Consider the following 26,718-nt stretch of genomic DNA (forward strand, 5'->3'; position numbering starts at 1 on the left):
CTTGGTATGCACTTTTCAGTTATAAGGGGTCATCATCGACACATTTTTAAAAAACCGTGACTTAGAAGCGCGCGCGAGTTTGAAATGTGACCATTCACCGCGCGATTGAAATGGCTGACTGACATGCATGGGAGAGCAGTACGCGCTTAAATACATTCTACTCTCTTTGATTTCAAAGCTCAGCGTCTCACTCTATCTCTCTCACGCTCACCGTATATTTTTCTCTCTAATTAAGTAATTAATTATATTGTTTTCTTGGCACTCTCTTTTTTAACACATGATCTCTCTCGGGCTTCCACACAAAATCGTTCTCATACGCTCTTTCTCTCTCATGCAGTGCTCTCCCTCTCTCTCGCTCTTAATAAATTAAATAATCATGTTTCTAATTTTAAATTTTAAATCACGGTTACCTGATGCTTCTTCTTGCTCGAACGACATTCCCTGGGAATAAAAGGAATATTGCGTCACTGCATCCGTGGTCACACTAATAAAAGAAATTTATTTGCAATTCAAAATTAGATCAAAATTTCTAGAATATGCGGTTGTTGGTTCTCTATGGGAGTCAAACGGGCACTGCTCAGGATGTGGCGGAGCAGATCTGGAGGGAGTCACACCAACGGGGTTTCCAGGGCCCGGTGCTGCCCTTCGATGAGTTCGATGTGTCCAAACTGATCGATGAGCGCCTCGTGGTGTTTGTAGTGGCCACCACCGGCGATGGAGTGGAGCCGGACAACATGAAACTGGCCTGGCGGTTTCTGCTCAAGCGCAGTTTGCCCGCCCAATCCCTTCAAGGTATGCAGTTCGCCTGTCTTGGCCTCGGCGATTCTAGCTACCCAAAGTTTAACTATGCCGCCAAGAAACTGAGCAAGAGGCTGCAGAATCTGGGCGCTACATCCGTGTGTCCAGTGGGGCTGTGCGATGATCAGCATGACTATGGACATTTGGGCGTTTCGCTTGCCTGGACGAAGGATCTATGGACGGCACTGAAGGGCGTCTCTGGACTGGATGAAAGCAAAGTGTCGGACAGTAACCAAACATTAGGAAAGTGGTTGGTAACAGAGCTTCCTAGAGACTCACAAATTACTCCTTCGGAATCCCTCCACTGGACCCAAAAGCAAACCCCAAAGCTACTCAAAGTCCAGGAAAACCAAAGAACTACAGCGGACAATCACTTTCAGGACGTTCGTTTCCTGCTGCTTCAAAGTCAAAATGAAGATCTCAGTTGGGAACCCGGCGATGTGCTCGACGTTCAGCCTCAAAACAGCGATGAAGCTGTTAAAGCATTCTTTGATCTGATCCGCGAGCATAAACTGAACTTTGATGAAAACACTGTGGTGGAAATAACCAGTGCCCATCCGGATATGCCCCTTCCCAAAGCCTACTCCATTCCTTTAAGCCTCCAGCAAGCGGCCAAATTTGTTTGGGATTTAAGTGCCAAGCCGCGGCAACGATTCCTTGAGGTGCTTGGACAAAACTGCAATGATGAAATGGAAAAGGAGAAGCTAATGGAATTCTGCTCCGCCGAGGGTATAGATGACCTGGTGGCTTACGTGAACAGACCCCGAAGAAAACTACTGGAAGTTCTGGAAGATTTCCGACATGCTACCTCCAGTTTAACTATACAACAGCTCTTTGAAATGATGCCTCTGATCCAACCTCGTAGTTTTTCCATTGCATCGGATGCGTCTTCTCCTACTCTCGATTTACTGGTGGCTGTAGTGGAGTACAAGACAATTATGCATACGCCTCGCCTGGGCTTATGCTCTAATTGGCTAAAAAATCTGCAACCGCAATCAGAGCTTCGTGGATTGGTCAAAAAAGGAACGATGACTTGGCCAAAGGATTTGAGCACACCACTTATAATGGTCGGTCCTGGCACCGGCATTGCTCCTTTCCGTAGTATAATCCAAAACCGATTGCATGCTAAATCAAAGGGTTCATCCATTGGCCCTATGGTTGTATTTTTTGGCTGCCGAAATAAGACTGCCGATTTCCATTTTGAAAAGGACTTTTCCAGCTGGACTGAAACCAACCAAGTGGAAACGTACATTGCCTTCTCGAGGGACCAGGATCACAAGGTCTATGTCCAGCATCTAATCACACAGAACGGTGAACACCTGGCAAAACTGATACAAGACCAAAATGCATTTATCTACGTAGCGGGGAACTCTAACAATATGCCAAAGTCTGTTAGGGAGGCCTTTGTCGAGATTCTCGGTGGCGATGCGGATTATGTGGATTTGATGATCAAACAGCGACGATATCAGGAGGAAACCTGGGCGTAATATCTACTTTATTTGTGAATAGTTCCTATTTGTACAGTTTTGGACGGAAATTATATTGTTGAACTCTAAGGCCACTTCAAAAGTCTTCCAATAACTTTTCAGAGGACGTGTGACAAAAAGGACAGTAACCCTTCTGCAGAACCTGCAACTCAAAGTCCTCGGCATAGAACAGCTAAAAAATGATTTGTTATAAAACTGGTTATAGGATTGGGTTTTAAACTTACCAGCAGACATTGGGGGCAATATGTCACCTGCAGATCAGGCAATATATTGCGATAATAAACATTCCGCACGTTCTTTCCTCTCCGTTTGAGGATCAGCACATGGTTAGGATCTATGGCACGCAGGCCGTTGCGATCCAGGCTTAAGGGCAAGCCACTGGCCACATCCTCGTTAAATGGATCCGAATCCTCGGCGTGTTTTGCAGGAGCCAGCAGCAAACGCTCGGCTTCGGCATCTGAGATATCCACTTCTGGATAAAATTGTACTAACGGTAGTATTTCTAAAAGGTAAATTAAATTGAAATAAAGTTACAAGAAGGCCTTGGTTTCTTACCAAATGAAACAAAAGAGAAAATGTAATCCTGCCTGCAGGTAGGACAGCAATTGCTATTCAAATGTTGACTGTAGTTGGAACACTTGTAGCAAAGGGGCAACAACTCTTCAGGGTCGTTGAAGCCGCTTTTGCAAGCCTTGCTGTTAAGAAAATTGAGCTGAAAATATATACTTTGAATTAAAAAATCTGAGCAAAAAAAAAAGTACTATTACTTACATCAATCTGCTCTTGGACTCCAGCTGGTGGCTTTAGAGACTGCAAACGTTTGTTGATAAGAAGGCACAATTTGTTGGCCTGCAGGAACTTGGCCTGCTTGGCCAGTGCAAAAAGAACCGAACTGAAAGCAAGAATTAATTTTAGATTAATATCTTTTTGTTTCCAGTTTTTTCTTGTAACTTACAACATGCTCACACCTTTGGGCACACCTTTGTGCTCCACTTCGTTGAGAATAAATCGGCTAACGTTAAAAAGACTAACTGGGGAATGGGTTGTGAACGGTTCCTTCATATAGGAGTATATGACGCTGTAGGCATAATAGACCTTGGCAATACGTAAGTGATTTTTGTACTCCGTCAGGTGGTGATCAATTGGATTTTGTTCACTGAGACAGAAAAAACATTAATATTACATAAACGTTTATGCTTAAAAGAGTGTGTAACATACTCCTTGCCATGATAAACATCCAAATATTGCTTGGCCAACAGCCAATAAAAGTAGCTGGCATCCAAATAGCGCTCCTCTACGATGGCCGTGTTGCTCAGCTGCTTTAGCAAACGATTGGCTTCCTTGGTGCGTCCAGCTTTTAAGTAAGCTAAATAAACAAATTTTTTATTCGGTACAAAATGTTGTATAGTAATAATATTATTTACCCTGATGTGCTTCAATAAATTGATCCGTTTCGGCCAGCCACTGACCATGTTGGTAGTGCACTGTGGGCAGGAGCTCTGGCAAAGACTCTGCCAGACGAAAAGCCTCTGGCCAGTCACGTACCTCGATGTGAAGCTGTATTAACATTTTAACATTATTAAGTAAAATAAAATAATCGAAATTTAAGGGTTTATATGTACCTGAACAACTTGAGCCTCATCACCTAGCTTCTTGAAAATCTCAGCAGCCAAAGGAAGAGCTTTGAGAGTCTTCAGATTTTGGGCTACCGACTCCAGGGCATCTCGCTCCGAAAGACTCAATCTACGCCCGATATCAAAAAGCCTGTAAAACGGATATTCATATAAATCAGTATTTCCCAAAGTGTGGGTCGCGACCCACTGGTGGGTCGCGGGTAGATTTTTGCTGGGTACTAATTGTCATATAGATCTTGCAATTTTTTGTGTAGGTGGGTCGCGGTCCCGAAAAGTTTGGGAAACACTGATATAAATTATTCGAAATAAAAATCGAGAATCAACCTACACATCAGCCCAACCCTGCTCAGCAACAATGTCTATAGCTTTCTGGTTTTCTCCAGCAGAAAGTAAAAGTTCGGCGGCGGCACGCGGCTCCTTAACCGAATAGGCCCACTCCGCTCGCTTGCGTACCAATTCCTTCTTCTCCTGCGCGGTGCCATCTTTGATGTACTCCTGGGCCAGATCGAACATCCGTAGATCTGTGTACATCTCAAGAGCCCTTGATGACTGCCCACATTTGAGAAACAGACGAGCTGCTTCCTTGAACTTTCCGGCGAAGGCGCAGTTCTCCGCCAGGAGCACTTCCTTGGGAACAGCTGATCTCTGCTGCTGATCTCGCAGCTCACCGATTAGTTTGAGCCACGGAAGGTTCCTTACTTTAACGTAGGCATCGCGGGCAATGTTGATATGGAGTGCCTCCAAAGCAGATTGAGCTAGTCCCTCCCAATCACTGGTGGTTACACCCAAACAGGCAACCTGGTAAGCCTCCCTGAAATAAAAGTTATAATTAATTATTGATCACCGAAATGAAAGAGAGTATAACTTACTCAAACAATCCGGCTTCGATAAACTGCCACATGGTGGAACCCAAAGCCAATGGCGTATTGTGCATAATATTTCCCCGTAAACAAAAGGCTGTGGCTCCACAAAGTCCCACCACCACGCCATGCATGTTTTGGGGTGCCCTCGGCGGGAGATTCCCAACTCTAACACTCAATCCTCCCGTAGTATGTGTATAGCAGAGCATTGAATCCAGATGAGTGTTCCATGTAACGCTGTTTACACCCGTATCTTGGTACAAAATCGTATCGTTGATTATGTCACGCACCACCAGACGACCAACATCATCCACAACGGCGATCTTGCTTCGCTTAGAATTGATATCCAGACAGCGTACTGCGGATACAGCAGTGGTTATCAGCAGGGGCAGAGAGTTGTTTAGAAAAATCCTGAAAACCTGACCATTTTTCAGGCCCACCATTAATCCTTCCCTTCCGACAGGCCCGCCGGTGACCTTGATGTATCGTATAAACGAGTCCATGATCCACTCGCGCTGCAGGACACCCAGGAAATCCAAACATTGCAGGCGCTTCTCCTGGCAGAGGACTATGTGGCGCCCGCAGACCACTAGCAAACTGCAGTCGAACTTTTGCTGGATTTTCTCGCGCACTTTATAGTGCATGGGTTGATCTTCTCCAGAGCTCAACTCGTAAAGGACCACTCGCTCCGGCAGCTGAACCGCCAGTCGATTCCTATAGATGGCTATTTTCTGCACCAAGTCCCGACATTTAATCCGCACTTTTTGGCCTGAAATCAAGTGCTGAATGATCACATCGCACATATTCTCCCGAAAGGCATATCGCTCTCTGTATAAAGCGTGCACAGTGCTCGAAGCTATGTTGAAGCACGCCAATGTTCCATCCTGGCAGCCGATGGTGTAGGATTGGCCATTCGGATGCAGAGCTACTGTCCAAATCCAGGTGTCGAAGCTATCGCCCAGTGTACCCAATCGAATGCCCTCCCTGGTGAAGAAATGCAGGCCTCCGGTGCAGCCGCCAACCAAGCAGAACTCGCCGTTGGGAAAGTACTGCAGGCACAAGGGATCAAAGCCTAGGGTTCGCTCCTTGCCAATCATCTGGCCACTCAATGTGTGAAAAGACAGCGTCTGACTCCAGTCTACCACGCCAATGGTATCCACACTGCCGGGACCACTTGCCGGACAGCACTGGACACTGAAGACATTGCTGTTGGGTCCACCTGGTCGATCTATGCGGCCCTTTTCTTCGCCCAACTTGTTCCTTATGGAAATGGTGCCATTGGCCAGGCCCAGGATCAGATACTGCCCATCGTTTGTCCAGGAGCAGCCATTCACTCGGGCGGATATCTTGTACTTTTGCACTGCTTTCTGATCCGCAGACCAAAAAGCAAAATCCGACAAGGAACACGAGGCCAGGTGATGCGAGACGGGATTAAAGCTCATGCATTGAATGGAGTCGCCATGACTGCAAAATATATTGATTTAAAAATAATTTAGTTTTGTTTACTCTTAAAAAAATTGCATATGGTTGTTAATCAAAGCCATATGTACGTGTGAAAAATAAAAAACTTAAATATTTATAACTAACTAACTAACTATATTTTACAACTAATTCGTTAGGTAATTAGCTCAATAGGTTTAAATAATATAGATTTAATTTAAAACTAGATTTGTTTAAGCAAAATAGTTGGCTTTGTTTAATAGGCACTCTAGTATCTTTGATTCGAGCTTTAATTTATATATTTTCTTTCCGTGTACTTACGAATACTTAAGCAATCCTTCAAGCTGCGGTGACCACACGATGACCATTTTGTCGGAGGCTCCGCTGGCAAATCGCTTGCCATCCCTTGAGTAAGCCACACAGTTGACCGTATCCTTGTGAGCCTTCAAGGTGTTAAGCAAGGACCCATCGTTGGGATCGTAGATTAGCAGCCGGTCTCCCGCAGCCACCACCAATTGGCTGCCATCGGGAGCATAGCAAACATTGTGGACACTGGAAAAAGGGGTTTTCGATTACCGTTATGGAGCAACAGGTTGTCGCTTTTGGTAAATGAAGAAAGCTTTACCTTATCTCGTTTTCTTTGCTGTTGGGAAACTCGATGCGTTCCAGCCATTTTAAAACGCCCCTCATTATTGCACAAACCGAAAAGGTTAGTCTTGCATAGTTCGTAAAAATTCCTAAATGCAGGTGCGTTGTTTACACATAGATTCCATGGCAACCAAACCCATAACAAAAGTTCGCGTCTTGCCTAGGGATGGTACTTTGGCCAGATTTTCCGATTGTTTTGGGCATTGAATACCGGTCATAGACCGGTAGAAAAAAAAACAATCTTTAATTTAAAGCAAGCTAAATTAAACAGGCGAGAAAACTAAATACAATTTAATAAGTCCCTGGCTTTTCAACAAAAAATTTTATTTTAAATTCCTTGTTCAAAATAGTTGGCAACGCGGGAGCTCGCAGTGTGACCGGGTGAATTTCTGCCAACCAAAACAAAAGAAAATCATTTTTACATTTCAGCAACAACTGCTTGTTCTTCAGGAAGTTACGCCTATAGACGCTTGAAAATGAACAATCTGGACAGTTCATTGCAGGCGCATAATAAATTAGAGAAGGTGCAATGAGTTGTCGGCCTCAAAAACTCCTATATCAACTTTTTATATCCATAGGAAGCAAACAATTTAGCCCTTCTAAAAGATCGTGTGGATAAATATCATGATCTCTCCAACCAAATGTCCAGTATCCTTACGGTCTTTGAAAAGCGATTGGGAAACCTGGAGCAGACCATTTTGCCCGTTTACCACGAAACGGAGCAGCTCCAGAACAGGCAAAAGAGTAGGACTTGAAAACCAACCCACTGATGCCCAGTAAAACTCATGGGTCACCGCCTCATTTTTTCAGATCTGGAGGCCACTCTGAACTGCCTGGAAAGTGTGCTATCTCACTACGATGTCTCGCAGGAGGTGTGCCAGTTAATTCACCAAGGACCAGTAGAGGGAAACATCTCCGCCTTTCTGGATGCCCTGGCCAAATTGCGGGATGCAAATGATTACTTTCGACACAGCAATGACCAAAGCGTTGAGTTAGAGAATGTCACAAGTTTGTTCAATACCGGATGCGAGGGTCTCAACCAGCACTACAGTATGCTACTAAAGAAGCACAGTGCTCCGTTAAAACCGGTGGAATTGTTGGATCTTATCTACATAGAGGATGACTCCAGCGATGAGTATACGTCCTTTAGGCAGTTGTCGCAGACCACCCGTGAGGAGCTCTACACCATTTCCCACTGGCTGGAGCAAAATTTGAGGGATTACACCCACATCTACGCAACTGAACGCGGCGATGTGGTCCTTCGGTCGCTGCACCTGCTTAAGGATCACCAGAAGAGCAACAGTTGGGGTCACGAAGCACTGGTGAGTACTCGATTTACTATCAATTTTTGGCTAAGATTTTTCTCTTGTAACATTCCGCCGTAATAATTAAAAACGATTTTGATATAATTTTTCTTGTTGAAACTGGGATAAGGTAAGACCAATATGAATCATAGCAAGTATTGAAATGCATATAAGGAACTGGGTAATATAGGTAAATAAAATCTGAAAAAAATTGGTACAATTACCAACTACGATGTGTGACGACTAAGCTGTTAAACATAAAACTATTCTCATCTCTAATGTTCTCGGGTAACGGAATCCATTCGAAAAAGCTTCTCTCTTAGCAGCATTGCCGGTCAACTTCCATGTCCGCCATTTGCCATATTGAGTTAGCAAAGAACGCGTCGTTTTCTGTGACATAAAAGTTAAACCAAAAGCGGATTCGACATGGAAAATTCTCGCACACCCGCAAAAAGACCACAATAACGCTTAACCGCACTCCAACGTTGAAGGAGCGCAGGTGGAACACACTGAAGGTGAACACCACCAATGTGCGCTGCTCCACACCGATTTTCGGCAACTTCCGTTCGCCTAACCTATCCCCCATCGAGAACATGGGCACTAAGAAGAGTCCGGTATCACCCATGCGGTTTGCAAACATCAAAAAGCCGCCGATGAAGATGCATTCTCAGCATTATCAAAAAAAACACCAGCACGAGCAAAGCTATCGCACTCAGCTTAAGCCACCGGTCTTTCGTTTACCCAAACCGCAGGAGGAGATTGACGACCCAGTGTCGGAAATTAAGATCAATAGCAGTCCGGACACCTGTTCCGATGATTCGAATGTGGACACTTCGTTGACCCTGGAGTCGCGTCGCCGTTCCATAACGGCTTCTAACCATTCATACGTAGTTAACCATGCCGCTAATGTGGAACAGATTCTCGTGCACATGGGCCTGGAGAAATACGTGACCAACTTCGAGGAGGCCCACATCGATCTCGTGGAACTGGCTTCAATGAAGCGGGATGATCTCATTAAAATTGGCTTGAACACCGATGAGGACTGTTACCGCATTTTGGATGCCCTTTAAACTTTCTAAACGGATCGCTGGCAGATCCAAATCATCATAGTTGCTTAAGGTTTTAAAATGTTTTGTGAAGAGAAGCTGTGCTTATGTAATGTGGAAATTTTGTCAAATTTATTGTAAGAGACCTGGTGTCTTAAAGCAAAACTAATATATTATATAATTTTAAAATGAAATGTATTATTGTAATTAAACACACGGTCCGCATCCTAATTTTGTAATCAATTTTTTCTTATATTTAAACTAAAAACGTAAACTCTTCAAAATTTGTGTTCTTTACTCGTTAAAAATAAACAAAGAATAAAGTATATTTTAAGGACAAGCATTATTGCAATGTGTTTTTATTTTTTATTGCATCACAATACGAATCTTTTTAAGACGCTTTTATAATATTCTTGGGTTATAACTAACTATGTATATAACAGAATGTAACGGAAAGTTTTTATTTCGGTTAGCTATAGTTTAGTATTTTTAAACTATTATTTGTTACCAATATTTATTGCAGAGACCTCGTCACAGCGGACGCCAAGTGGAACCAAAAAAGACAACTTCTGCCCGCTTGCAGCAAATGTAAGATTTGAGTCTTAACACCAAAATCTTAACACAAAAATCTAATAACTCATGATCTTTAGATTCGAAAAGAAAGCCAATAAATTGTATTTACGAGCGACCCAGACCATTGAGCAGTCCACTGGCTTTTCCATAAAGAAGGCATCGTCACACAGCGACCACCTGACCTCCGAGGATCTGTTGGATGGTGATCAGGAGCTGGACAAGTACTTGGTCATGCTGCTGGGCCTCCAGAGATTGCTCAACTGGGAGCGAGCCATCATGAACGACATTATTCCACCGTCCAAACACAACGAGGTGTTTGCTAGGTTGGCTTATGGTGGAATCGACCTTGTGGTCAAGGATGCAGAGGCCATCACGCAACGCATCCTGCGTTGCATTTCCCGCAAGGAGTGGACCTCCGCCCTGGGAATATTCTCTGCCCTAAAGAGGGTGATCCTGTTGCAGCCGGACATTGATCGCACATATGATCCCGCGCAGCGTGAACAGCTCAAAAAAGTGCTCAATAAATTACAGCACACAGGAGCCAAGGCATTGGAGCACTTCCTGGATGTGGTTAAAGGCGAATCAAGCACAAACATTGTGGGGCAGAGCAATGTGCCAAAAGATGCCACCGTTCACGAGCTAACCTCCAACACGATCTGGTTTATTGAGCACTTGTACGAACACTTTGATGTGATTGGATCCATTTTGTCGCAGGATGTCCTCTACTCCACGCAATTGGACACCATTCTGATGAAGAAATCGTTGGCTGGCGAGGAACGCAATAAGGCTTTGCTAGCTATTTACATTAGTGAGTAGAAATTGAAGGATTTTGTCAGTGCATTTATAATTTCCCCTTTACTTTATTTAGAGAAAGCTTTGGCAGAGCTAAATCTTTCCATTATGAACAAGTGCGAACAGTATAATGACCAGGCCACGAAGCATCTCTTCCGTCTCAACAACATACATTATATCCTGAAGTCGCTGCAACGCTCCAATCTGATCGATTTGGTCACCCTAGCTGAACCAGAGTGCGAGCACAGCTACCTGGAAATGATTCGTGAACTGAAGGCCAGCTACCAGAAGACCTGGTCAAAAATGCTGCAGGGAATCTACTCCATGGATGAACTGCCCAAACCTGTGGCTGGCAAGGTCAAGGATAAGGATCGCAGTGTACTCAAGGAGAGATTTTCTGTAGGTCTACTATGTTTAACCCTCGATCATCTCAAACTATTTGTTTTAAAAACAAAATAGTTTAATTTTATTCCGTAATCAATATCTGTTTCAATTCAGAATTTTAACAAGGACTTCGAGGAGGCCTGCAAAATTCAGCGAGGCATTTCGATACCCGATGTTATTTTGCGTGAAGGCATCAAGCGAGATAATGTGGAGCACATATTACCCAAATACGATAGGTTCTTCAATATGTAAGCGTATGATGGTCTCTTTTAGCACACTCCTACAATTGCTAATTCATTTTCAGTTACTCTGCCGTGCAGTTCAGTAAGAATCCAGACAAGTATGTAAAGTACAGGCCGCACGAGATCAATGCTATGCTGAGCAAACTCTTCGATGACTCCGCCTAAAGAACTAGGTTCTGGGCCAGGATTTAAGTGCATTCCTTGTAAGTTCGTTGGGGGCTTTAATTCAAACTCAATAAATATCGATTTTAAAAAAAGTACAATACAAGACTATAGCCTAAAAATATTAAATGCCAAGTGAATTGAAGGCGCCACGCAAACATCCTAGTAGAGGAAGTTAGTGGATGGTGCTTCGGGGCGGCCACAGGCGCCGTAGTAGTTGACGTTGACCGTCTGGTTCGCCCTGCAGTTCTCGATCTCCAGGAAGCAGTCGTTCAAGTACGTCTTATTGTCGCTGCCGCAAACGGGCTCGAATTCCCTCGGGCAGATGCGGGCACATCCCTTCAGCTGGAAGGCGGCCAGGCAGCGCTTCAGTGGGACCACGAACACGTGCTTGCCACAGTTCTCCTTTCGCATGTGGCACTCGGACTTGTACAGGTTGTTATCCGATCCACAGACGAAGCTCGGCGGCTGGGCATCACAATCCGACTCACAGTCGGCGGTCAGGGCGCAATTCTTCAGCGAAACGGGCACCACACGTAGGTTGCAAGTGCGCCGCTTAAACTCGCACATGGAGGCGAAGGTGTTGCCGTCCGATCCGCACACCGGCTGCTGCTCCAAATCCGCGCGGGTGCAGGCATCCCCGCAGTCCTTCGTCGGCGAATTGAGATCCGTGCAGGGGCCAATGTGGGCCAGATTAACGCCGCGTCTAAAATAGGGTAAACATTTAAAGGTTTTTAAAGTTATATGCGATTTGTATTATGTTAACTCAAGAAATCTATTAAACTATGATAAAGTTAATCCACTTACAAACAGGTGGCATGGGCCAATTCACACTCATTGTTATAAGTCTTCGCATCCGTGCCGCAAAGCTTATCGTTTCGCTTTGAACTGAATATGGATCCAAACAGGCTGTTAAAGTCCTTGCAAGGAGGCAGTTGCTTGCACCGAGTTAGTCTATTCTTGCACTTGTCCATGCTCACTTTTTGAATTGATTTGCGCTGGGGTCTAAAAAAATAAACGTCTAAATATACACATTGTTTGAACCATGATTCGATTCAAACTCACCCGCAGTTGAGCATTTTGAGTTCGCAGAGCGATGAGTAAATGTTTCCATCACTTCCACACACGTACTGCGATGAAGGATCCGACTCTGCTTTAGGACACTCGGTGGGACAGGCATCGGAGGCACTTCCATGCCTCTCCTGCGGCATGCAGAAGGACAGAGGAACCTCGAAGACATGCTTTCCACAATTGGAGGAGCGCATCTTGCAGGGACTCGCATACAGACGACCATCAGAGCCGCAAGTTGGCCTGGCCACCCGCCAGCAGGACTCCCGGCACATCCTCGTGGATTGGCAGTGCTTCCTGCTCGTTTTCACCACACCTTGTCCGCATGTGTGCAGCTTCATCTCGCACGTTGAGTTGTACACATTGCCATCGGACGAGCAAACGGGTCCATCCTTCGGAGCACTGTTACAATCCACTGGGCATGATTCACGCACAGCACTTGTATTGCTGCAAGGACCCACGTGCGAGAGTTTCACGGCGGCCAAGCCCACCCGACAGGATTGCACCCTCAGCATGCAGCGATTCAGATAGGTCCTTCCGTCTGTTCCACAAACCGGATCCTTCTCCGTGCTGCAGCGGTGCTTGCAATCCGAACCCTTCGATCGCTCGCAGCCGTCGCGAACATCCTTGATCAAGGACACTCCACTGCGGGAGCAGGTCTTCTTGCGCAGCTCACACAGATTGGCGTAGATCAGACCATCGCTGCCGCACACGGGTTCGGCTCCGACGGTAATGCTCGGTGGACAGGATCGAGGGCAATTGCCGGTGGTCGCCGAGCTGGCCCGATTCCGCCTGCCCATCTGCGCCAGCTGCTGCTGCTCCGTCTCCTCGCGCAGCAGGGACTCCAGGGCAGCCGCGGCAGCGCCAGGCGCTTGCATCAACGTCGAGGACAACTCCGGCTGGGCATCCTGGCGGTAGTTGATCAGCAGTGAGTCCGGCGCCGCATCCGCACTCCGGTAGCGGATAACTGGCGCTTGTGCCGGCAGCCGGATTATTTTGATTGGGGAGTCAGTCACAGCGCCTAAAATGCAAGTTTATTTTAATAAGTTTGGATATTGAATAGTCCAAGTACAGAAGAAAATCGAATTTACATAATTACATATTTTTTAGAGTCGAAAAACCTAAGAACAAACGTTTGCAAGGAATGCAAATAACCACTGGACCAAGTTTGCATTGTCATAATAATGTAATAATAATTTAGATTTCCAACAAATTATGCAATAATGGAAATTTCCATGCTTTCAAGTTTCTGACTAAACATATATACATTTTAAAATATATCTTATTTCTGCTAATAGAATTTGTGGTACCCCAATATTATACAATTTAAATTTTCATTTTGTTTTACAAAATAAGTTAAGTTTATGAATTAATCAAGCTTTCTTAAAATATTTTTATTTTTATTTATTTTTGAATTACTAAATAAAAATTGTACCGGATTTCACATGCACCTTTCAAATTTTCTCCCCGTCCCAAGGTGTTATTAAAACTTTTCCTTGGAATTTTCCCAGGGTAAGTTATTTTCGAACCCGCTAACGAAAAACTTTCCCTTTGCATTTTCTTTTAGCTCTTGGCGGCATGCGGAAGAGTCGGTTCTCGGCATACAAATGTCAGATTAGCCGCACGATCATAGGGCATTTTGCGCAGTTGTGACCCACTGTTTGGTTCACCTCCAGGCCGGCCAGACCCTCCTCCTCGATCCCCAGCTCCCCCGTCGTCGTCCAGGTTCTGGAGTGATCGCATGACCGACTCAAGTAACCAGCCATTAACTTGAATAATTCGGAAGGTTATAGTTCTTGTAGGGAGCGGGGGCGAAACGGGGAGGGGAGTTCCCTTTGCTAACGGTAACGGCAAATGTTACCCGTCTTCAGATCTCGATTCCGAGTAAAGCGACACAATGGCATTTATGTTTGACCGGGGATTTGAGCACAAGTCTTATTATACATACTATCAACGACCTCCATCTATAATTGTTCATGCTAATCCCCTCCAGAAATCGTAAGCTTAATCTGTGCTAAAAACTGCAAGTGAAATTTCCACACTAATTGCCTCCGGCGATGAACGAACAATTTCGTTGCTGTCTTTGGTCGGATGTGGTCCGTTTTTGGTTCGGTTCGGCTGAGTTTGCTCAGATTTGTTTGCAAAGAAAGCTGTGAGAGCCGCCTCCGGAGGAAGCACTCAGCTCAGATATATACTCACATACCCACCAGCTGTAGGAAATCTATTAGCGCTCTTTGAGGCTGCCACGATTGTTTGGCTGCGATAATTGAACCCACGTTCATTATTCCAATTTGTTGCTGCCGGCCATAAAGATGGAAATTTCAACATCCATCCATCCATCCAGCCAGCCAGCCGGCCGTCCAAGCAGACAGACGCATTCCCAGCTTAATGGACTCAAGCTCAGACTCCGGCTGGATGCGAGTCCGAATCTGAATCGGAGCCATTAAGCTCGGAGAAAATTAAGCGGCGTTAGGAATTAATGCACATGTAAACGATCCGCTGGAATGGTCAGAAGCAAAAGCCGAGACCGCGACCGCAGCCTATCTCATTCAGCAGTGCAACTATGCGACCCCAACCGCCCCACCCACTCTTGCAATTAATGCACATGGAGAAAATATTCATTGGCATTTAATTACAATGTATTTTGAAATGTTTACCAAAATATCTTCAAAACGTTTGGTGAATAATGATGATAACGAAGGATCCTTCTCTACTATTGTCCTTTAGGATAATAATCATATGATTAAAGAAAAAGATCTGCATTTTTTATCAAAGTGAAATGACCACATTTTCCTCAAAGTGCATGTGCATTTTCCTGGCCTCCAGCGAGTTGCTGCCAGGCTCCTGCCTATCGGATGCCATCAATTGCAAAAAAAAAGGCGAGAGAAATAATAAAAGCAGCCACCGTATAATTTTCAAAAGTGGAAAAATCCAGCAACCAACGCACTGCATTGCTGGTCAGGGACTTTTGCATGATATATACAGATGTGTGTACATAAAATATATACACAAATAGAGTGTGTGCCCCCGGTTCACTCTGGTTTGGTGTGGCACAGTGGAAAGCAGTGGCAAGACCAAGCCCAAAGATGAATCACGGCGCCACTGATTGGGCCCATTAAATGTATATGTGAGATCACAGCGTCCAACAACTAATTGATCTTTCACCCATCAATCGCCGATGAAGTGCTGTTATCAATTAACCAAATGATCGCGCTTACAAGTAAAACAAATCACTTCGCTCCGGGTCAACTTTAAACGAGGAATTCCCCCCCATTGAACCCCCCTTTTTCGATTTTCACGATTCCAAGCTCGTTTCCACTGTGCGGTCAGTTTGATTTCCCCATGAACTATAGGCCCCCCCTTACAGGGCCCCTAGCTTCTGGATCTCCCCTTCGTGCTTTTAATGAATTTATTTGAATGTTGGACAAATTGTGCACGAAAATATTTACGAGCATGTTGTGCGTCGCGCGGAGTGATGGCATTAAATGGGGAGTTTGGGGTCTGGGGGTCTCTGGGTGAGACTCTCGTGTGTGCCAGTTTACATTCACTTTGTGCGGAGTAGTACCTTAGAAATTAATAGCGCTGCGACGGCCTTTCTACCGCCGCACAGCTGTAGGTCTTAGATCCGGACCACGATTCACCTTCTCCGTTTCAACACCCGGAGAAATTAGGCGGTAATTGAGACCGCACTCCGCTGTCTAGTTGGCCTACAACTTTCCTTAAACTTTAGATCAGTTGCCGTTTTGCACTTGAGAACGCAAAAGAACCTTAAAGCACAGATTAAAAAATCTGCTCTAAGTCCAACTACATATCAAGGTTCAAGTAAAGGATTATGGATAATATTTGGTTATAGAACATTTAAGTTAAAAGTATTTTAGATCTAAAACTTTATATTAGGAATGATAAAAAACACCTGACCCCAAAAAAACTTTTAATAAACTTTTTGGATAAAGATATCTATTGTTCTCTAATACAGTACAATGTATATAACTTCCCCTCGTATTTTTTAACGGATTTCCTTGTTGCTTACTCTAGTTTCTCTAAGTGCATTGCTCGTATGACTTACCATTGGCGGTTGACGCTAATGCCGCCAACATGAACACGGCCAGCAGTGCGCCAAACAGCTGTCGACTGGGACTGCGGTCGTGCATGTGGTCGGGACTTGGGCCGCAGCTCTTGATCTGGCTTTCGGTCTGGCTAAATCTGTGGGTCTCGCTGTGGGCCACCTCCATTTGGGTTTTGGCTTTTACGGCGGGGGGATGGAAGTCGAAATGGAGATGCTGTTTCTGCTGCTGCGACTGGTACATTTTCGCTGTCTGCTGCACTTTTCCTTCTATTTGTTGTTGTATTTAGTAGTTTATTTAGTTGTTTTTGTTGTGCGTGACGGGCGGCGCTTTCGCTCGTTAACAATTGAAATTGAAATAGTAGCAAACTTTTATGCGTCTGGAAGTTCACTGGTTATGTGTGAAGAAAGTTTTTTTCTCTCTTTTCTTCTTTTTCTCTGTATTAGGTCTATATAAATGCTCGTAATACCGCTGAAGCTGTTCGAATTAACGGTATTCTTGCGGTCATTTGGGCTTGGCCTGCTCTTCTTCTTCTTGCTTCCTCGTATTGCCCTCTCTTTTGCCCTTTTATGAGTTCATTCGTTCGCCTATTAACATTAAACTTGCATCTATCTCTTTTTGTCTCTTGCCGCCGGGCACTTGACCTCTCACACAATCGCACAATGGAGCATAATTTCTTTTTTATCGCCTCGGCTTAATTCTTTTTTATTTTTGCACGGCCCGCCTTTAATTTGATTTCAATTACGTTCTGCCAGGGGTTTTCTTTTGTAATTTTTTTTTATTTCGTATTATGCACACAAGACAATTCGTTTTTGTTCGTTACTCTTTCGCCGTTTGAATTTGGCTTTGATGCGCGCTCTTCGAGTTTCGATTCGCATATGAAAAATGATCTCTTTTGGAATCGGATGCTGCTACTGTTTCTGCCACTGCCTCTGCCTCGGCCGACGTCTCTGCTGACGTTTACTGCGACGCCGACTGCATCTGCGACTGCATTTTGTGTTTTATTTATTGTTATTCTTGCGCGCTTTGAACGAATGAATGGACACCAACACACACGCGCTTGCATCCGATTTGTACAATTTGTATTGTCTTCTTCGTTTTTTATTTTCTTTTTTTTTGTTTATTTTCCTCTCGCTTTTTTGTTAGGCCTTTGTAGTGTCGTCGCTCAGAAATCTCGGAAAGCTTAGCTCCAACTGCGTCTGAAAGGTTTGACAATGCGCCGACGAATGGCAAAAAATTTGCAATGAAAAGAAATTTATATGGGTGAAAGGCAGCGCAGTCGACGCTGGCAGAGCAGAGCATCCAACGTCGGACTGCGCTCTTACATGCTGTTGTTGTTGCTGCTACACTCGAAATGATTTCAAATCGTTTTAAACTTATAAAAATAAATGTGGCGAAAAATACTCTCATAAAGAATCTCTTTACTTTAGAATGGTTTAATTCGATCAAACTGTAACGCTTCCATATTGAAACTATAAAGCTCTGGGCCATTAATAAAATTATTTAAAAAAATATTAAAACATAATTAAAATAACATAATTACAATACATAAAAATTTGACTTACAAAAAGTGGAAGTTTATAAGCAAATGTAGTACTTTGGAAATTAGAACCTCATAATAATTATGGTCTATATCTTAGTCTATTCTTAAGGTAAAAAGCTTTCCTTTTTATGCGTTTTTCCCCACTTTTCAATGTCAACACTTTTCAAAGTGCATTTCTGCCTGCCTGGGCATATTGATTAAATGGAGTTGTCGGTATTTAAAATAACAACTTGGTCATGTCTGCTGGCCTAATCGGTTTTGCGTACAAATTTAATTTGCCAAAAGTGGCAGCAAAATTCAACCAATAAGGCGCGCCGCATTTGAAATTATAACGCACATACACGATCTCCGATCCGATCAGATCCATCCGTGCCTCTCCTGCAGTTTCAGTGGTTGCGGCAGTGGCAGTTTGCATTGAAGTTGCAGTAGAAAGTGCAGCCTGGAAGCTGTGTTTATAGACTTGTAGACTTTAAAGCCATAAATTTTACGCCTCAGCGGCTGTTGCGAATAAGGGTCACACACACACAACCTCAAAGATCACACACATAGTCCACTCTCACGGAGCACAGTGTCCGTGGTGATTTTTGGTGATTTACCAATGATTAATTCGTTGAAATCAATATTTTTATGAACACTTTTACCCTCTCCTATGATATTATCAATCATTTAGAAACGTTTTTAATCAAATATTTACTTAAATCACTCATTTGCAAGATTGAATAATAAATATACCTGGTTATTTCCTTTACATTGAATTTTAGTTTTAAAAGAGTAACATTGTATTTTCTTTTTTTTTTCAAAACCTAATCAATAAATCATTTTACAGGTATTGAACATTTTATTTATGTATTGACTTGGTTAACCTGGGACTAAAAACAATGCAATTTTTGAGTACTTCTGTGGTGTGAAAAATATTCTTTGATGTAATTGCGATTTCCTTCCGCAACCAACAGCAATAAATCATAATTCATCATAAAATCGAACCACTGTGCTCGGGAGGGGTGGAGGACAATGGTGCAGCAGATCATTGGCGGCAGAGTCGCGTGCATAAAGAAAATTGAGTGGAGGTGGAAGTTGCCGCCGAGAAAGAGGTCAGTAAGTGAATGTTTACAGTTAGCTTTTTGGGCAGATCAGAGAGAGCCAAACGCCGAGCTGAACAAAAAAGCCAAACTGCATATGACAGGCGTGACTCGGCTTTAAGCGCCAGCTCCCAGAACTAATACCCCAAACACGACAAAAAAAAATCAAGACCCAACCAAAAAATAAGAAACTAAAAACAGAAAACCAAAATTTAATTAAAAGAAAGCCAGGCCGCCGGAGACGTAAAAACCTTTTGGCAGCCGTGCAGTTTCTTTTTGGCCAAATATTTGACGGCACTCGCCTGCGGTTGCCAATAAAAATGGAAAGTGAAAATTGCGGCTGCAGTGGAAGTGCATATTAAAAAAAAAACAACGGAAAAAAGTAGAAACAACCGTGTGCGAAAAGATGGCCATGATGAACGATAGAAGGCAAGAGCCACGCACCTGTTCTGCGGGTTTTCTTTCCATCTAATCACAGCCTTAGCCTTGCCGAGCAAACCAGTGTGAGTATTATATAAATGCGGGGCTGTGGATCGAAATCGAGAAATAAATGGCGGAAATTATATGGCCGGGGGAGAGTTCTCGCCTTTGCCGGGAAAATAATCTCTAACGAATGGAAACGCTTACTCCGTACCAATTTACGGCTGCAAAACAAGTCCTATTATTTTAGGCTACAGCTAAATTGACAACAGTTCCTTTATGTCAAATATATTGGGTCTAATAAATGACAAACAACCTATTTTCCATTTTTACTTATTTATGGCATTAAGCTAAAATAAAATTGAATAGACATCATGGATAGTTGTGCGTTAACCTTTATTGTTTGCTTTAAGTTTTATTTTGGTAAACTGGATGCTTAAAATGTAATTATCTTTTATTTAACGTAGCATTAAACAAATTTTTGTTTTAGGTTAACAATAAACAGTAAATGTATTAAAGTTGTATTCTTATTGAAAGCTTTTCAAAACTTGGTTTAAACCACGTTTATAACGTATTTTTCACAAGGGTCAACAGTGACGTCACATGGAAATGCAGCCCTGAATCAGTGTGCCCATCACTACACCATTCGCTGGTATTTACTGGCGTGGCAGCCGCGGTCACACCTTCATCGCTCATTGAAAAAGTCGAAAATATTGTGTGGGTTAAAAAACGCAAACGTCGCCGAAACGAATAGCCCCAAATGCACACGCCTAGTGCAGAGTTACAGATACAGCCTGACCCCACGATTTCACGCGTTGAAGATCGGGGCAAAATCGGATAGACTAAAATATTGCAGGGATAGCTAATAGGGAAAATCGCATACAAATCACCACTACAACTACGCAGAGGCAGCAGCAGCAACAACAACAACAGTGAGGGAAAGAAGAAGCAGTAGAGGAAGCAGCGGCAGCGCAGCGGCAGAGAGAAAAGATGGCGACGAGAGGCAGTGGAACCCGTGTGCAATCGCAGCCAAAGATTTTCCCATCGCTGTTTTCCAAGCTCCACGAAGCCATCTCGGAAGCTTGTGTCTCCCAGCGCCTGTCCACCGATAAGAAAACGCTCGAGAAGACCTGGAAACTGATGGACAAGGTGGTCAAACTATGCCAACAGCCGAAGATGAACCTTAAGAACAGTCCCCCCTTCATATTGGACATCCTGCCGGATACGTATCAGCGATTGCGGCTGATCTACTCGAAAAACGAGGACCAGATGCACCTGCTTCATGCCAACGAGCACTTTAACGTGTTCATTAACAACCTGATGCGAAAGTGCAAGCAGGCCATCAAATTGTTCAAGGAGGGCAAGGAGAAGATGTTCGACGAGAACTCACACTACCGCCGGAATCTCACCAAGCTGAGTTTGGTTTTCTCGCACATGCTCAGCGAACTGAAGGCCATCTTCCCCAATGGTGTCTTCGCCGGGGATCAATTCCGGATTACCAAAGCGGATGCGGCAGACTTCTGGAAGAGTAACTTCGGTAACAGGTGAGTTGAGTGCCAGAAGGAGGAAATGGTTGTGCAGTGATGTTGTCTGTGTAGATCTATACAAAATCCTATTGGCCTTTAAGGTCGCAAAAGAATTCAGATTAAAGTCTCCACAGGATGTAGACAAAAGAACAAAAGAATTATCATTACGTGGAATACATAAACTTATTTATGTGACTAAACTCAAAAATAATGGCTCTCCTATAACAAAATATTATAAAGAACCCATTTTATTTTAGATATACTTTTTAACACTAAGACCATATCTGGATTAAACCAGTTTCAAGTAGTTAACTATGGTGACTTTAAAACTCACAGGTGAAATGTTATAAGAATAGTCGATTATTAAGATTTAAGATCCAATAAGTGAGATACTTTTATGAGTGCATTGAAATGTTTTTTTAAATTCAATCTACAACTACTTACAATTTCGTTTTTGTCATTGCAGCACATTGGTTCCCTGGAAAATCTTTCGACAGGAGCTCAATAAAGTACATCCCATAATCTCCGGCTTGGAGGCCATGGCCCTTAAGACCACCATTGATCTGACCTGCAACGACTTCATCTCGAATTTTGAATTCGACGTGTTCACACGCCTTTTTCAGCCGTGGGTGACGTTGCTCCGCAATTGGCAAATCCTGGCCGTCACACATCCGGGCTACGTGGCCTTCCTCACCTACGACGAGGTGAAGGCGCGACTACAGCGCTACATTCTTAAGGCGGGCAGCTATGTCTTCCGGCTCTCCTGCACGCGGTTGGGTCAGTGGGCCATCGGATACGTGACCGCGGAGGGCGAGATACTGCAGACCATCCCGCAAAACAAATCGCTGTGTCAGGCGCTGCTTGATGGCCATCGGTGAGAGATAGTAGATTATTAATAGAAATTGGAAGAATTGGTGGTCTTCACATCCACTCTTTGAATTTGCTTAGGATATCAACACTCCCATTTCTTGTTTATTAATAAATATATTATTTTCGATTTTCAGCGAGGGCTTTTACTTGTATCCAGATGGCCAAGCCTACAATCCGGATCTGTCTTCTGCCGTTCAAAGTCCCACTGAGGACCACATAACCGTAACTCAAGAGCAATACGAACTATACTGTGAAATGGGTGAGTTTTAGTCGGATTACGGCCCCGTCTTAAACCTTTTACTAAATGTTTTTTTTTATGAAACGCAGGAAGCACGTTTCAGCTGTGCAAAATCTGTGCGGAGAACGACAAGGACATCCGCATAGAGCCCTGCGGGCACTTGTTGTGCACGCCGTGCCTTACCTCCTGGCAAGTGGATTCCGAGGGACAGGTGAGCAAAGTTAGTTTATAAATAAAGACGCACTTAACTTGTCGTTTTTGTTACAGGGCTGTCCCTTCTGTCGGGCCGAGATTAAGGGCACCGAACAAATTGTTGTGGACGCCTTCGATCCACGCAAGCAACACAACCGAAATGTCACCAATGGGCGACAGCAGCAGCAGGACGACGATGACACTGAGGTATAGTTTTGTTCACAGCCTGATCAGCCTGATCCGCCTGCTCCGCTGCCGCCTGTGCTGCTATTTATATACATATTACTCTTATGATTACCTTTGGTTCGTTTATACAGTTATATATGCCTATATATACATTATATACCTTAGATTTTACAACTGCTATTTTGTTTATATAAGTTTAATGTTTAGCCTGCAGTTTGCAGTTGCAGTTTCGAGTTTAATTTTGTTTGTTTAGCTGTAACATATTTAAATTATTAGCCAAACTCATGCAACTAACACTCATAGACCCACGCACACACGCTCAGCCACAACCACAACCATTGTCCATCGCGCACATGCATAACGTAGTTAAAGTTCTTTGACCGGAAGTCGCTCATCAACCATCGTTTGTTATCGCTTCCTCTGTTTTCTCTTTGCTGGTTTGGTTTGTGTGCGTTCGTTTAGTTGTTCGTTCTTCCTCTCTCATTGATCACGTTCGCCTCTGTTTATGAATCATATTAATCGATTCGATTCGCTCTCGATTGCACTTTTGTACATAGGCACTATGGAATTTATAATTGTAACCTGTTCTGTATTATTTTGTTATTTTCTCTTCCGTATTGAGCTTACTTATCTCTCTATCCGTAAACGATAGTATTTTTTGTATCTATCCCTAACTCTAGAATCATTGTCTTATCCATTTTACCCCGTTATGTGTTTATTTCATTTTAGTTTATTGTTTAATACTTCCAAAGATACATTTAGTTTGTAGTAGCGTGCGTTCATTTCCCCCCATCAATTCAATTTTATTTGTAAGCAGCCACTGCGCTGCCCTAAGACTGTAATTTATTATTAACAAAAAAAAAAAAAGAAATGAAAATAAGATAGCAGGCTAAACCACAGGGGAGGCCTCGTCGACCGATCGACAATTTAGTTAGAACATATGTAAATGAAATCCTTATTTCCTGTGTCACAAGGCCAGAATTTATAGCGCTCGTTGCTATTAAAAATACGAACGAAAAGTATTAGCAGAGAAATTTTAAAATCGAACTCATCTTTCGGCTCATTTCGTTAACTTAATATAACACTAAACAAATCGCATTAATGTTACACGATAGAAATTATTTATATAATACATCTAATGCAATTTTTATACATTAGCGTTTAGTTCTTGATTTCCTTAATAAGTTACGGCTAAAAAAAATCACACGACCAAAAAAAAACCGAAACAAAACAAAATATATGCATAATACGAATATTTAAATATTGGTTTGAATTGATTTTTATGTTTCCTTATTTATTTAGCTGTGTTTCTACTAGAGACCTCTTATTTTCTTCAGATTTTCTGTTTGATGTGCATGCCCATTTCCTCCAGCCAGCGGCATGCTCTATGATCGGCAACCATTTGCTTAAAAGGTTCTACATTGTTCAGTTGGATCCTTTGTCATGGAATTAAGATCAAAAGCTTCAATTTTTTATTCGGGAATTTAATATACCTACAGTTATATTTACATTTGTTATATGTTTTTCAATCTCTTAGTTGAAATATTTTTAAAATTTGGCAATCTGTCAGTTTAAATGTTTTTAACGATTCCATGCCTGGTCCTCACTGAACTGTAAGGAGACCTTTAATCTGATTTCTGTTCTGGATATGTTTAGGACATGGGCGACTTCAACATAGCCACCTCATCGCTGCACGCACTTAGCACATCCACGACGGTTGCCTCTGAGAAGCACAGTCCGCACACATCGCCTCGCTTGGGGCGACGGAGCACCACGCCCAGTTTGATGGCCGTGCAGAATGATCTCTATGCGGGCGGAACGCCCACCCTGAGCCTGCCCAGCAGCTCCTGCTCCTCCATCGCGGCCGCCTCCACATCCTCCTCCTCATCTTCGGCATCAGTTGCAACGGTGGCAGCATCATTGTCATCGGCCTCCTCCTCCCAGCACCAGCAACCCCAACCTTCGGCTCCTCCGGCTTCAGCAGTCCTCAGCAATGGAGGAGGGGTGATAACATCCAACCAGAAGACCACGAACCGAATGAGTGCTCCGCTAATCGGATCCTGTGTGGCCAACTCAACGTATGGACAGAAATTGCCGCAGAACTCGGTGAACAACAGCAGCACCAGCAGCGACAACGCCTCCAGCTCAAGTTCGTATGCCATCTTGCAGAATCTCCACGATCCGGGAACCCCTGCAACAGGAGCAGCCTCAGTGGTGGTAGCTCCTCCACTGCCGCCCAGGAAATCCTCACCGGGCGTGGAAACGCCGAGCAAGGCGACGGCACCACCGCCGCCCAGCAGCAGCAAGAGCATCGACAACATCCAGTGCAGTTTGGACAATGTGCCGCCCCAGACGACGGCGCCGCCGATTCCGCCACACGTTTCGCCCAGCGTGGACACCCTGGCCGAGGATCTGATGCGACAGCAGCGCATAGCAACGAGTACCACGTCGCCAGTGCTCTCGCTACTGGACGAGGACATCGTGGAGGTGGGTCCGGCGGAAACCATAAGCGGGGTGATCGATACTCGTCCGCTGGAGGCGCGTGGCGTTACCCTGACCCGGCAGGATTCGGCCTCCTCTCATTACACACAGCTCTGCACCACCAGCAGTGGTGGCGGTGGAGGATCCGCTGCAGCGCTGGCCAATGGAAAGAAGCCCACGCCGGTCAAACAGGGCCAGACCACAATGACGACAACAACAACGGCGGCGGCGGTGGCCGGAAATGGGAGTAATCCCAGCCAGCCATCGCAACCGTTGCTCTATGCGAACGTGACGATCAATCAAAAAGACTGCGGCACCGTGCCCTACGAAAACATTAACCTGGAGTACATTGCCCGGCTGATGAATGCCGGCTATTCAAAGGAGAACGCGATCACCGCCCTGGGAATCTCGCGGAACAACATCGAGATGGCCGGCGACATCCTGCGCGAGTTTGTCTCCAAGAACAGCGCCTGAAGTACCACGCCGGCGGATTGTTAAATCGGATGTTAGTGCTTAACCCAAAGCTTAAGAAATCTATCAGCAGTCGAACTTCTTTAACTAAAATCTATATTTAAATATTTATTGCACTTTTAAATAGATTGTTATATTTTTTCAAATCGAAATTGTTTGCTATTAGGTCATGTATTTTATTTTAGAGCTAAAATATTTAATTTGTGTGAACAAGATTAGTTGTACAAAATATTCAAATCTATAATTTTATATAAAGTTCAAAATGCTTTGCGGTTTATTTATAATATTCGAATTAAGAAATTTATAAATAATTGATTCTGCTCACAAAAACACATTTAAAAATTAACTTATTAACGTTTATTTGTACTTTACATTGTATATAGGAAGTAGAAGCCTAGAAATTGTATGATTTAAGTTTAGAATGCCCCAGGAAGCTTAGTCGTAAAACGCTAGTTCCACTCAAATTTGACAAAGATATACAAAAAAAAAACCAAGTTAGAGAAGGTCGACTGTAATCGAAAAACGAAATTCCCATTAGTCTCACAAATCATGGTAAATATCTTCGATTTAGGAGCACCAAACCCACACACCTGTCCCATAGTTACGCTAAGTTAGCAGATCCCAGAAGATTAAAACCCTAAAATTCTACACTTGGCGTAGCCAGCACAAGCAATTAAAGTTTCCCCGTTCAAAAATTAATTGAGAAAAAAAAACAAAACGAAAAATATTGCTAAAAGGCGAACAAAAAATTAAGCACAACCCTTGGATATCAAATATAGCTATGTACACTTAAATTAAGACTATCTAACTTCTTCCTATTAAGAGCAAACAAATATATAAGAAATTATAGCTCGTATATACGCAGTTCTGGAATGAAAAACTTGCCCACCCCAAACAAACGAAAAGTATATTCAAATTTTCTCTCTCTCTCGTATAGAATAACGATTCAGAAAAAAAAAAACAAGAAAAGACAAGGTCAGATCTAGTCTATATATTGTAACTCAACTAGGTCGATGCTTTCTTTCACTATCACCTTCATCAGACCATTTATAAGTAGTCCATCGTTTCACAAAAAATACAAATTGCAAAACATTTGAATTGGGTGCATCATCGTAGAAGGTCAGAATCGAACACAGCCATTAATAAAATGCCTTCGGCGGCAAATGCCCCCCAAACACAGAACTCTGAGTTTCCCCTTAACACCAAATGC

The 26,718-nt window shown here is 43.6% G+C and overlaps 6 protein-coding genes across 6 annotated transcripts; 4 read left to right on the forward strand and 2 right to left on the reverse strand.

Moving 5' to 3' along the window:
- Positions 1 to 473: 473 nt before the first annotated feature.
- Positions 474 to 2,359, forward strand: LOC108089050 (NADPH-dependent diflavin oxidoreductase 1). The gene has a single exon (XM_017187158.1). The coding sequence runs from the start codon at positions 537 to 539 to the stop codon at positions 2,283 to 2,285; it is 1,749 nt and encodes a 582-aa protein (XP_017042647.1). The 5' UTR covers positions 474 to 536; the 3' UTR covers positions 2,286 to 2,359.
- LOC108089049 (intraflagellar transport protein 122 homolog) lies at positions 2,344 to 7,021 on the reverse strand. The gene is made up of 12 exons (XM_017187157.2): positions 6,845 to 7,021; positions 6,541 to 6,771; positions 4,789 to 6,243; positions 4,248 to 4,730; positions 3,908 to 4,049; positions 3,710 to 3,842; positions 3,504 to 3,651; positions 3,241 to 3,441; positions 3,057 to 3,177; positions 2,841 to 2,997; positions 2,510 to 2,787; positions 2,344 to 2,457 (listed from the first exon to the last, which is right to left on the reverse strand). The coding sequence occupies exons 1-12, from the start codon at positions 6,907 to 6,909 to the stop codon at positions 2,362 to 2,364; spliced, it is 3,510 nt and encodes a 1,169-aa protein (XP_017042646.1). The 5' UTR covers positions 6,910 to 7,021; the 3' UTR covers positions 2,344 to 2,361.
- A 246-nt stretch (positions 7,022 to 7,267) lies between these two features.
- LOC108089041 (exocyst complex component 7) lies at positions 7,268 to 11,468 on the forward strand. The gene is made up of 8 exons (XM_017187146.1): positions 7,268 to 7,391; positions 7,446 to 7,611; positions 7,678 to 8,189; positions 9,741 to 9,805; positions 9,868 to 10,598; positions 10,659 to 10,981; positions 11,081 to 11,214; positions 11,271 to 11,468. The coding sequence occupies exons 1-8, from the start codon at positions 7,344 to 7,346 to the stop codon at positions 11,371 to 11,373; spliced, it is 2,082 nt and encodes a 693-aa protein (XP_017042635.1). The 5' UTR covers positions 7,268 to 7,343; the 3' UTR covers positions 11,374 to 11,468.
- On the forward strand, positions 8,583 to 9,563 carry LOC108089043 (protein matrimony). The gene is given in 2 exon segments (XM_017187149.2): positions 8,583 to 8,616; positions 8,619 to 9,563. Coding segments are annotated over 2 exon segments (642 nt in total). The 5' UTR covers positions 8,583 to 8,597; the 3' UTR covers positions 9,242 to 9,563.
- LOC108089042 (agrin) lies at positions 11,413 to 17,717 on the reverse strand. The gene is made up of 4 exons (XM_017187148.2): positions 16,505 to 17,717; positions 12,436 to 13,459; positions 12,178 to 12,375; positions 11,413 to 12,076 (listed from the first exon to the last, which is right to left on the reverse strand). The coding sequence occupies exons 1-4, from the start codon at positions 16,743 to 16,745 to the stop codon at positions 11,533 to 11,535; spliced, it is 2,007 nt and encodes a 668-aa protein (XP_017042637.1). The 5' UTR covers positions 16,746 to 17,717; the 3' UTR covers positions 11,413 to 11,532.
- A 2,497-nt stretch (positions 17,718 to 20,214) lies between these two features.
- LOC108089040 (E3 ubiquitin-protein ligase CBL-B-B) lies at positions 20,215 to 25,712 on the forward strand. The gene is made up of 6 exons (XM_017187145.1): positions 20,215 to 21,088; positions 21,537 to 21,944; positions 22,075 to 22,199; positions 22,268 to 22,389; positions 22,446 to 22,577; positions 24,213 to 25,712. The coding sequence occupies exons 1-6, from the start codon at positions 20,535 to 20,537 to the stop codon at positions 25,509 to 25,511; spliced, it is 2,640 nt and encodes an 879-aa protein (XP_017042634.1). The 5' UTR covers positions 20,215 to 20,534; the 3' UTR covers positions 25,512 to 25,712.
- Positions 25,713 to 26,718: the final 1,006 nt, after the last annotated feature.

Source organism: Drosophila ficusphila, unplaced genomic scaffold (genome assembly GCF_018152265.1).
Source record: "Drosophila ficusphila isolate 14025-0441.05 unplaced genomic scaffold, ASM1815226v1 contig_106, whole genome shotgun sequence".
Taxonomy (NCBI): Eukaryota; Metazoa; Arthropoda; class Insecta; order Diptera; family Drosophilidae; genus Drosophila; species Drosophila ficusphila.

Coding starts and splice junctions, on each gene's coding strand:
- LOC108089050 (XM_017187158.1), top strand. CDS start 537: ATGCGGTTGTTGGTTCTCTATGGGAGTCAAACGGGCACTGCTCAGGAT.
- LOC108089049 (XM_017187157.2), bottom strand. CDS start 6,909: ATGAGGGGCGTTTTAAAATGGCTGGAACGCATCGAGTTTCCCAACAGC. Junction 4,050..4,247: donor GAGCAGGGTTGGGCTGATGT/GTAGGTTGATTC, acceptor TCCGTTTTACAG/GCTTTTTGATATCGGGCGTA. Junction 2,998..3,056: donor GAGTCCAAGAGCAGATTGAT/GTAAGTAATAGT, acceptor ATATATTTTCAG/CTCAATTTTCTTAACAGCAA.
- LOC108089041 (XM_017187146.1), top strand. CDS start 7,344: ATGAACAATCTGGACAGTTCATTGCAGGCGCATAATAAATTAGAGAAG. Junction 8,190..9,740: donor GTTGGGGTCACGAAGCACTG/GTGAGTACTCGA, acceptor TATTTATTGCAG/AGACCTCGTCACAGCGGACG. Junction 10,599..10,658: donor TTTGCTAGCTATTTACATTA/GTGAGTAGAAAT, acceptor TACTTTATTTAG/AGAAAGCTTTGGCAGAGCTA.
- LOC108089042 (XM_017187148.2), bottom strand. CDS start 16,745: ATGTACCAGTCGCAGCAGCAGAAACAGCATCTCCATTTCGACTTCCAT. Junction 13,460..16,504: donor ATTAGCGTCAACCGCCAATG/GTAAGTCATACG, acceptor CTTGCATTTTAG/GCGCTGTGACTGACTCCCCA. Junction 12,376..12,435: donor CTCAAAATGCTCAACTGCGG/GTGAGTTTGAAT, acceptor TTATTTTTTTAG/ACCCCAGCGCAAATCAATTC.
- LOC108089040 (XM_017187145.1), top strand. CDS start 20,535: ATGGCGACGAGAGGCAGTGGAACCCGTGTGCAATCGCAGCCAAAGATT. Junction 21,945..22,074: donor GCGCTGCTTGATGGCCATCG/GTGAGAGATAGT, acceptor TTCGATTTTCAG/CGAGGGCTTTTACTTGTATC. Junction 22,390..22,445: donor AAGTGGATTCCGAGGGACAG/GTGAGCAAAGTT, acceptor TTTTTGTTACAG/GGCTGTCCCTTCTGTCGGGC.